Raw genomic sequence first — 10,159 nt, 5'->3', positions numbered from 1 at the left:
CAATTAAATGAAAAAGGGTAAATTACACTATCCGTTCCTCGTGCATATGCCAGAAAGCATGTTTAGTTCTATTTTCAAAAATTAACTCGGACCGTCCCTCGTTCGTTTAAAACTTGCACGTTTCGTCCCTCTGGACATAAAAAAATCATTTTGCCCTTATTTATTTATTTTTTAATTTTTTTATATTTGTTTATTATTTTTAGATTTAAAAAAAAGGAAAAAAACAATAAATATACATACATAAACCTACCCCTCCCCGCTTCCCCCTCCTACGTATTCCTCTACCTTTGTCCCCCCATTCTCAACCACTCCCGACGCCGGCGAAGCCCCATCACCCCCACCTTCACCTTCACCCCAAAGCGATAAACCAAAATCAGACCAATCGATCTTCATCCTCCTCCAATCGTCTCTATCAAACCCTAGAACTCAAGAAGGAACTGTACATGGAATCATCAATAGCACCACCATCGCCGGTGGAATCATCAACAACACCACAATCACCACCACCATCTCATATCTCCACTCAACCCTAAGTCGCCTCTCGTTTATACTGTTCTCGATTTGCAGCAAATCAGAAGATCGAAAAGAAAGAAGTAAGTTGTGATTTATCCTTTCCCCAATTTCCTTTCTTCTTCTTCTTTGAATTCAATCGGTCATCTCTCTCACTCTGTCTCACAGACCGCCGACACCTCCTACAATCACCACCAGTCATTACTCAAACCTCAAAAAATGAACCCTGAACCTGCAAATGAAACCAAACTAAACCCTAAACTTATAAATCGAAGATGATGGAGATTCAGATCAGAGAAGCGGGTTCAGATCGAACACAAATCATCTCCATCGACAACGGAGACGGAAAGGTGATCACATTCCGGGCGGTGTTTAAGATGGTTTTCAAGGGCTGATTTGGTTGCTGTTCTAGGTAGTTTTGGTAAAGATAAAGTTCAGAAACTGGGGGGATAGAGATGGTTGGCTTCGAGGGTGGTATAAGGCAGGTGGTAGTTGTTGTTTGGAGGCAATGAACCGATGATGTTCGAATGGTGCAGGTTGTACGACGGTTCCGACTGTGGTGGGTTTTCCGATTTTGAAGGTAAGGTTTAAAGTGGATGTTGGTTGCGGTTTGTGACGATGAACAAGGGTGCAACATGGGTGTTCTGATGGTGGTGTAACCCGTCAAAGGAGGAGGTAGGAAGCTGGTGGTGGGTTTTAAGGTGGTATAAGGTATATGATTGAGAAAGAAGGGTGGAATTGGGAAGGTGGCGATCGAAGTATGGTGTTTGAGAGATGCAAGTGGTGTTCATCCGATGATCTGTCGGGGTGGGGGTATGAAGTGGGGCCATATGGTTTTTTCTTTTATTTTTAAATTAAAAATAATAATTATAACATTAAATTAAATGGAAAAGAAATTTAAAAGGGCATAATAGTCATTTTAGGTCTCGCAAGGGATGAAGCTCGCAAATTTAAACTAACGAGGGATGAAACGTGCAACTATTAACCAAACGAGGAACGATCCGAGTTAATTTTTGAAAATATAGATTAAACACGCTTTCTGACATGTGCACGAGGGACGAATGATGTAATTTACCCAATGAAAAATCAATAAAACCCTCTAACTCACAATATGGATAGATGAATGTTAAATTATAGAGTAAATTACACGAATAGTCCCTATGGTTTTAAGTAATTTTCACGTTAAGTCCCTAACTTTTGTTTTTAACTCAGACCATCCTTATAAATTGATTTTGTTGCACTGTTGGTCCCTAACCCACTTTAAATGACAAATATACCCTTATCTATTATTTTAATTGTTTTGCTTATAATTAATTTATTAAAAGAAATTATAAAAGAAAACCTTTAATAAAATGGGTCCCACCCACTTCCATTGTATTCATCGCCTCATTTCATTGAAGAAATCCACCATTTTGCCCTATTTGTTCATCGTTAACGTCTCGTCACCATCTCAAATACCGATCGACAGTCGCCCTCACTTTGTCTTACCCTTCTTCTTCCCAACCCTGGTAATATTCCATTCTCCCCCTTCTTCTTCCCAAACCAAGTAACAACATCACCGCACCAGAAGTCGTCGGAGAAAAAATTAAGTTTGCCGGAAAAAGACGATGCTTACCGGAAGATACACTGAGACAACCTCTATCATTTTTTTCTCTTCAGTCTCTATATGAAGCAGCTAAAATAGTGACCAGAAAACATATATGACCGGAGATGGTGGCCAAAAAACCATGGTTTCTGTGGAAGCCTCTTAAGGTTTTTCCCCGCCATGAAATCCTAAATACTCTCTCCTTCCTCCCACTCGTTTCGCTGCTTCTGATCTCGCTAGCTAACCTTCCATTGTTTTTTTTATTGCAGTATTTATGGAGATCCGGGAAAATCTAGGGTTTTTAATAGCTTAAAACTTGATTGTATGTTGTGGCGGAATCAAAATAGGGGGTTTGAACCATTGTCACGTAGCTCGTATTTAGAGAAAGGGATGAGAGATTTTTCGTTCTCGTTATAATTGGTCTTTGGGGTTTTGATTGGGTTTTTGGTGATGATGAATTTGAAAGATGTTATGCATCAGGTTCTTTTGATTTCACCAATTTTATGATTTTTTTGGCATTGATTTTGATTTTAGATTTGAATTTGTTTTTGGTTTTATTTGATTTGGTTGTGGATGGTGTTGTCGGAGGTGACAGTGGTGTCGCCGGAGGTGATAGTGGTATCGCCGGAAGTGACCGGTGGTGTTCCTGAAGGTGATCTGTTCCCGGTGGCGGTGTCGGTGTCGGTGGTGAATGGGGTGTCGTTCGCGTATGATCTTTAACACAGAGGGAGAAAGGGTGGGGTTTGAAGTGGGCCCACTTAAATTAATATTTATGGAATTATTAAAATCAATAATTATAAAATTAAAGAAAATGAAAAATATATCAGCAAGGGCAATATAGTATTTTTAAGTCGGTCAGGGACCAAATGCGAAACAAAAATTAACTGTAGGGATGATCCGAGTTTAAAAATTAAGATATGGATGAAACACGCAAATTACCCCAAAACACAGGGACCTTCCGTGTAATTTACTCCAAATTATACGTATCCAATTCTCCGTTTATAAAAACCAAACCACGCCCTAGCAAGTCATTAACCCATCAGCACCCAAAATCAAAATGTCGGGCGAAATTTGTTTTCATGTACAAGAGGAAATCATGAGAAGGCTTCCTGTAAAATCATTGGCTCGGTTTAGATGTGTGTGCAAAGCATGGAGGTGTTTAATCGACAGCTCTCGTTTTATTGCTGCTCACACCGTTGGCCAAGATCAGCGGCCACATCTGTTTGTAAGGTATCTGGTAGGAAGGAAGCCACACTTTGTTTGTATCGTCGATGATGACACTTTCCCCCAACAGAGGTTTGTTCCAACTCTTCCCCCCTCTATTAAACTGCTTACAATGTCAAGAATGGTCGGTAGCTGTAATGGGTTGGTGTGCTTGGATGGGTATTATGAATCTCATTCTGGAGAGCCGGTGGTTGTATTTTGGAATCCTTCAATCAGAAAATCGATTGCTATTTCTGTGCCTGTGAATCCGTTTAATATGTACGATTGGATGGATGAATCAGCTTTTGGTTTTGGTGTTTGTCCTGTTACTAATGATCCTAAGATCGTGATGATTCCACAACTTTGTCAGTTAGATGAAAAGGTCAGCAACATTAACGACCCTCAAAAGATTATGGTTTATACATTGAGTTCAGGGAAATGGAAAAGACTGTCTACTTCTAGCAATGTGCCTAGTAAATCAGTCCAAGTCAGACAGGATGTCCAATTTATTGATAGGTTTCTATATTGGTCTGGAGGACACATGGTGGCTGAAGATGGTTGTAGTTGGATTAGATGGACTTCTAATCTGATTTTGTCATTTGATATGACTAATGATACTTTTCAAGTGATAGACCTCCCAGACATTTTAGCAGGCTGCCTTCCCACTCAGTTGTTCATTTCTAAACTAAGGGAATCTCTTGTCATATTTGAAAGCCTGGAAGAAATGTGTTCTGTATCTTTATGGATGATGGAGAATGGTGTTCAAAAATCATTTACAAAGCTATTCACCATTATTGCACAAGAATATGGGTCAATTAGAATCCTAGGACTCAGGAAGAGTGGCACACCTGTAATGGAAGTGATAGATGTTTGTCTTGGAGAAAGTGAAATTGCGGTATATGAGCCCAACTCACAAAGCTTCACTACTCTTGAGATTGGTGGAATAAGGAGTTTCTCCACTGTGAATTCGTACACGGAAACACTACTTTTGCTTGGTAGGTCGGATTTGTGGTAGTTAACTAGTTATTGACGATGAAAAACAACTGGCAATTGAGCATTATATATATTTGCATATTTGTCGAATTTGATATTATAGAAGTTTAAATGCATAATAGATACATTGTTTATTTTTCTGGAAAAGGAACTTCCCTAACTAGGGTTTCGGGTCAGCTTTATAATAGATACACTGTGAGGTGTGTCAGATGAATGTTTTTGACATTAATGATGATAAGTCTCACGTTTGTGTGGAGTGTGGACCTTATTCACAAATATCTTGTTGACAATCGGTTAGATATGTTTTGTATACGCATCCTCAATCTTTCTCAAAACTAAATCCATAAAAGGATACCCATAAAAGGATACGAATTATCTTCAAAAACATAAAAGCTATACACTTTTCTATCAACTACAATCCAACTACATCTGGGAGCTTTGTAACCCCTCTCTTTCATCTCAATGCATCTTCCCATTTTCCTAACATTGAATAAATATTTGCTAATAATATATAATTTCTAGAACTCTCGGGGTTCCATTTCAAGAAAGGATCTTGCAGCATGTTCTACCATTTCATGATTTGAATGGATTCTAGATGCTAAGATGCACCCAATAAAGAACCTTATATAGCAGCATTGGGTTAATTATAAGGCATCTTTTCAATGAACTCCAACGTCTCTAAGAATTCACAAGAATGCACGATTAAATCCTCCATACGCACATATTGCTCGATTGCATGTATTTTTTTTATTCATTTTGAAGTAATCTCTCCCTGTTTGGGAATGAATTCCGCAATGTGCTCTTTTTACACAGCTGTATACTCAACAAAGGATCCTTATATTTATTGAGTCATTTTAAACTCATTTGCTTCAAAATACATAGAGAATCTATCAGGCATGTCATCATTTATGTTCTCGTCCATAACATCAATGTCTTCATTGGTTTTTTTGCATGGGGATGAAGCCATTACCAACCTCGGTTAAGTAACTAAACAAATGGAGAGAAGTGCGTCGATCATTATTCGGATGCCATATTTGAAATCATGAACCTTACAAGTTACAAGGTCGGTTATCTTACATCAACACCTTCAAATTTACTTCACATAATGTAATATCACATGCAAACATGAACACCCAACTCCAAATGGTAGAAGAAATAATACCCTACTTCTCTATCGGTGATGTTGATTTACATACCTTATGTTTTAGGAAGTGCCGTTGTGCAAAAGGTGATAGCTATATACTAAAATGGCATGTAAAATATTTGCTAAAGTGGTTTAATTAATATAAGTATATAACATAATTAGACTAAACCTAAAAATCGTGATAAACATATAGAATTCTTGTAATTTATTCGTCCAATAATATAATAAAAATAAAACGTTGGTTGGTGTATAATGGACTTTTATTTATTTTACGTATGAATAGAAGATGGTTTGACTTTTAGTACATAATAAACATATAGATTTTCTTGTAATTCGTTCCATAGCTTTTTTTTCAAGCAAACGGCATCATGTTGACTTACATGTGGATCCACAATCTTGGGTTGCTGCTGCCGCCTACTACACTGCTTAAAGGTTATATTGTTCTCTCTCTATTTCTTACTGTTCTTGGGTCTATCTTTCTCTGCTGCTCTCGGGGCTCTCTTTAATTAGGTACACATATTCAATTTCTTCTAGTTTGAAATTATATGTTAATTGTTAATAGGCCTTTTATTGCAAACTATTCATAGTTAAACCTTTTTAGATGTTAATTCTTAATTGTGGGTAGTAAGTTTTAGCTAAGGTTTGCAATTGGGATTTGTTAATTGTTGGTATTAACTGAGATTTGTTAGTTGTTAACTTTTAACTTATAGTTTCTTTTCATTACAGGAAAACTTTGCTTTAACAAAGATTTGATTCGATTAATTAACAGGATCTGTCAAGGATAACTTCAATGGCTTCTTCTTCAAAGTTATCTATTCAGAAGAGCTATAAGTATGACGTGTTCTTGAGTTTTAGAGGGGAAGACACCCGTAAGAATTTTGTTGATCATCTTTATGCTGCTCTAGAAATTCAAGGTATTCACACATTCAAGGATGATGAGAGACTTGAGAAAGGAAAAAAGATCAACGATGAGCTTTTGAAATCCATTGAAGAATCAAAATTTTACATTGTTGTGTTCTCAAAGAACTATGCATCTTCCTCTTGGTGCTTGGATGAGCTTGTGAAGATTATGGAGTGCCAGAAGGTGATTGAACAAATTGCTTACCCTGTGTTCTACGATGTAGATCCCTCTGAAGTCCGCAAACAACTGGGACCATTTGGAGAAGCTTTTTCCATACATAACAACGAGGGGGAGGTAGAAAAGTGGAGAGAAGCATCCAATCTGGCTGGATGGGATTTGAGGAACACTGCTGATGGGTAATTCTTTAATCACGCCTCAACGATTTTTTGCTTTGTTTCTGTTTAGTCTATGTGCAAAAGGGTCATCCATGGCATCTCATGTTTTATTGTAAAATTCTAACCAAAATCGACTATTTCAATGATGAAGAATGCAATATTGAGCATGGAGCATCTCATGTGAATATTTAGCAAGCTAACTGACTCTACTTTATTGTACAGGCACGAAGCTAAAGTCATCAATAAAATTGTTAAAAAGATTTCACTCGAGTTACGATTCAATAATTTGGAAGTCGACAGAAAGCTAATAGGCATGGAGAGCCGGGTAAAGGATATTGTTTCATTAATGGAAATGGGCATTGAAGATGTTCGCTTGATAGGTATCAAGGGGATTGGAGGTGGTGAGAAGACAACTTTGGTGAGAGCAGTTTTTGACAAAATATGCTTTTCATTTGAAGGTAAAAGCTTTGTTGAGAATGTTAGGGAAGTTTCAAAATCATCAATGTTTGCGTTGCGATCGTTGCAAGAACAAATACTTTTCAATGTGTTAAATAATAGAAGTTACACCATAGGGAGTGTTCATGAGGGGGAAAGCGTAATAAGAAAGATGTTGTGTAGTAAAAAGGTTCTTCTTATTCTAGATGACGTAGATCATTTAGACCAGCTGGAAGCATTAGCTGGTGGGCTTGATTGGTTTAAACCAGGAAGTAGAATTATCATCACAACAAGAGATGAGCAAGTTCTTGTAGCACATGGAGTGACATGTATTCGTGATGTCAATTTGTTATCACAAGATGAAGCAATATGCCTCTTGAGTAGGTATGCATTTGGTAGAGATATTCCGGATCAATCGTACAAAGAGCTATCGCTCAAAGTTGTACATTATGCTGCTGGTCTTCCTTTAACGATTAGAGTTTTGGGTTCGTTTCTTTGCGGGCAAAATGAGCTCGAATGGGAAGATGCAATAGAAAGACTAAAAACAATTCCATTGAAAGAAACGCTCGAAAAATTAGAATTAAGCTATACCGGCCTAGAGGATGACTACAAGGAAATATTCTTAGATGTTGCATGCTTACTAAAAGGTTGGAAGAAAGACAAAGCAATTAGAGCACTTGAAAGCTGTGGATTTCGCGCTAGGAATGGCTTAAGAGTTCTTGAGCAAAAATCTCTCATAACTATCTCACCAGATATGGAGTTAGGCATGCATGACCATATAGAGGAAATGGGCCGGAATATTGTTCGTCGTTCGGACCCAAATGAGCCCATAAGACATAGCCGATTGTGGATTCGAGGGGAGATTGAAGATGTTTTCGCTAAGGGCCTGGTAAGGATGAATTTTACTTACAATGTGGAGAAAACTAACTCACATTAATTACTTATGAATCAACTCTAATAATCAGTTTCCTTGGATTACAGGTTACAGAAGCGACAAGAGCTATATCAATTCAAATCAATTCAAGCAGTGACAAGGAGCGTCCCTGTTATGAGATTCTTACAAAAGGTTTCGGAAACATGAAGAATCTTAGATTTCTTCATGTGGATTCGGACACACGGGATTGGCCAGTGAATATTGGAGTTGGCAAAAACTTACCAAATGCGTTACGATTTTTGAGTTGGCGACGTTTCCCTCATTGTTCTTTACCAAAAGCATTTCAAGCAAATAATCTAGTTTCACTTCAAATTTCTTCCAGCATAATTATACAACTATGGGAAGATGGAGAAAGAAAGGTAGAATAGTTGATTGATTCATTTAATGCCATACATCTTAGTTAATTATTATAGGAATATTCATCTTTTTCTTCTTTCTTGCTTGTGATAGGTTCTTAAAAACCTCAAATTCCTTGACTTCAGTTATTCACATTTGAGGACCCTTGATTGTGGCTTACTTCCTAATCTCGAGAAGTTAAATCTTACAAACTGTTGTCATTTGGTAGAATTTCATGCGCCCATTGGATCTCTAACAAGGCTAGTCTGCTTGGACTTAAGTGAATGCATACTATTAAAATCTCTTTCATTTATCAAACAATTGGATTCGCTTCAAGTTCTTGATCTAAGTTATTTATATATGACGGAGTTTCCAGATATACTTCCAATGCACTCCAACCATAGTTTGTTGAAGCTTAACTTTTCAAGCAACGATATCAAAGAACTACCCTCATCAACTGGAAATCTTCAAAAGCTTGTTTCTCTAGATCTCAGTTGGTGCAAAAACCTCAAGAGTCTACCACAAAGCATATGTAGTTTACAACATCTAAAAGACCTTGACCTTGAAAGTTGTCCGATAGAGGAATTACCCGAAGATATTGGCCATTTAGAAAGTTTAGAATGGCTAAATTTACGGTTGACACTTGTCAACCATCTCCCAAACAGCATTTGTATGTTGAAACGCCTGAAAACTCTACTTCTTTCAAGGTGTTATGTTCTTGAGAAGTTACCCGAGGATCTTGGGCTATTAGAATCTTTGGAGGAACTTAGTGTAACATATTGCAAGATAAGAGATATTCCGAGTAGCATATGTAAGTTGAAACATCTCAGGGAGTTTGATCTTCGCTGCTGTGATCAACTTAAGAAATTGCCTGAGAAAGTAGGAAGCTTGAAATGTTTACAAGTGTTAGACGTACAAGGTACAAGTATAAGTCATCTTCCACAAAGTATTTCTTTATTGAAAGCTCTGAAAATCTTTGGATTCAAATCTGAAGATCAATCCATATACACCTAAAAGTATAAGTCATCTTCTACTGATGATTCTAAGATGCACCAAGTATCACAGGAGAGTTGTCTTTCTATGTATGTAAAATTTGAAATTGAGATGATTTTGGTTTGTTTTTATCTATAACCCAATAGTTATATAAGACTGATGCAAAAACTATTATCAGTACAGTCAAGTTTAGGACTTGAGATTATTATTATTTTCATTTGTTTTGGGATGAAAGGAGTATTTCCATGGGCTAATGACTTATATGTGTTATCAATGTATGTAACTCAGTAGGATTTTTAAATGTCACCAATTTATTCACAGGATTCAATCTTTTACCAAATTGTGCATGGATCTTTATATGTGTTATCGGTTTTTATGTACCTCAATAGGATTTTTAAATTTATACATTCATAAATAAGTAAATTTCTGATAAGAAATTTAAAAAAAGATGTGTGAACAGGTGAAAGGTTTACCTCATCATATAAATTGGTAAGAGTATGTAAGTTTATATTTACCCTTCTTCGTAAATAACATCTGAATACTGAAGAATAGTTGAGGGTATTATTTACAAAAAAAGAAGTTGAGGGACTATTTATGTAGTTTCTTCAAGGGTGCGTCTTGCCATTTGATAAACTCATGAAATAAAGGGAAAATAAAAAGGGATAATGACTTAAAAGGGTAATATATTTTTTGATTTGTACACATTTGATCATTGAGTTTTTTTTTTCGTCCACATTTACCCCCTTCAACTTGTTAAACTGTACACATTCAGTCCTTATGACCGGTTACT

General features: G+C 36.8%; 2 protein-coding genes across 2 annotated transcripts; both read left to right on the top strand.

The window, feature by feature from the left end:
• Positions 1–1,912: 1,912 nt before the first annotated feature.
• On the top strand, positions 1,913–4,467 carry LOC145159317 (F-box/LRR-repeat/kelch-repeat protein At2g27520-like). Its single transcript, XM_079078260.1, has 2 exons — positions 1,913–2,262; positions 2,365–4,467. The coding sequence occupies exon 2, from the start codon at positions 3,153–3,155 to the stop codon at positions 4,311–4,313; it is 1,161 nt and encodes a 386-aa protein (XP_078934386.1). The 5' UTR covers positions 1,913–2,262; positions 2,365–3,152; the 3' UTR covers positions 4,314–4,467.
• A 1,318-nt stretch (positions 4,468–5,785) lies between these two features.
• Positions 5,786–9,685, top strand: LOC145159316 (disease resistance protein Roq1-like). Its single transcript, XM_079078259.1, has 5 exons — positions 5,786–5,945; positions 6,205–6,692; positions 6,894–7,995; positions 8,088–8,399; positions 8,491–9,685. Exons 2-5 carry the CDS (start codon positions 6,226–6,228, stop codon positions 9,388–9,390), a joined length of 2,781 nt encoding a protein of 926 aa, XP_078934385.1. The 5' UTR covers positions 5,786–5,945; positions 6,205–6,225; the 3' UTR covers positions 9,391–9,685.
• The last annotated feature ends 474 nt before the right edge of the window (positions 9,686–10,159 follow it).

Source organism: Lactuca virosa, chromosome 2 (assembly GCF_052849685.1).
Source record: "Lactuca virosa cultivar CGN04683 chromosome 2, Lactuca_virosa_CGN04683_v6, whole genome shotgun sequence".
NCBI lineage: Eukaryota > Viridiplantae > Streptophyta > Magnoliopsida > Asterales > Asteraceae > Lactuca > Lactuca virosa.
The sequence above is the reverse complement of the archived record's forward strand: the minus strand, read 5'-3'. Positions and strand labels throughout refer to the sequence as shown.

What these genes read in the sequence shown, in the direction of transcription:
- LOC145159317 (XM_079078260.1), top strand. Translation starts at nt 3,153, where the DNA reads ATGTCGGGCGAAATTTGTTTTCATGTACAAGAGGAAATCATGAGAAGG.
- LOC145159316 (XM_079078259.1), top strand. Translation starts at nt 6,226, where the DNA reads ATGGCTTCTTCTTCAAAGTTATCTATTCAGAAGAGCTATAAGTATGAC. An exon ending in TTGAGGAACACTGCTGATGG is followed by an intron (nt 6,693 to 6,893) that starts GTAATTCTTTAA and finishes TTTATTGTACAG; the next exon opens with GCACGAAGCTAAAGTCATCA. An exon ending in ATGTTTTCGCTAAGGGCCTG is followed by an intron (nt 7,996 to 8,087) that starts GTAAGGATGAAT and finishes CTTGGATTACAG; the next exon opens with GTTACAGAAGCGACAAGAGC.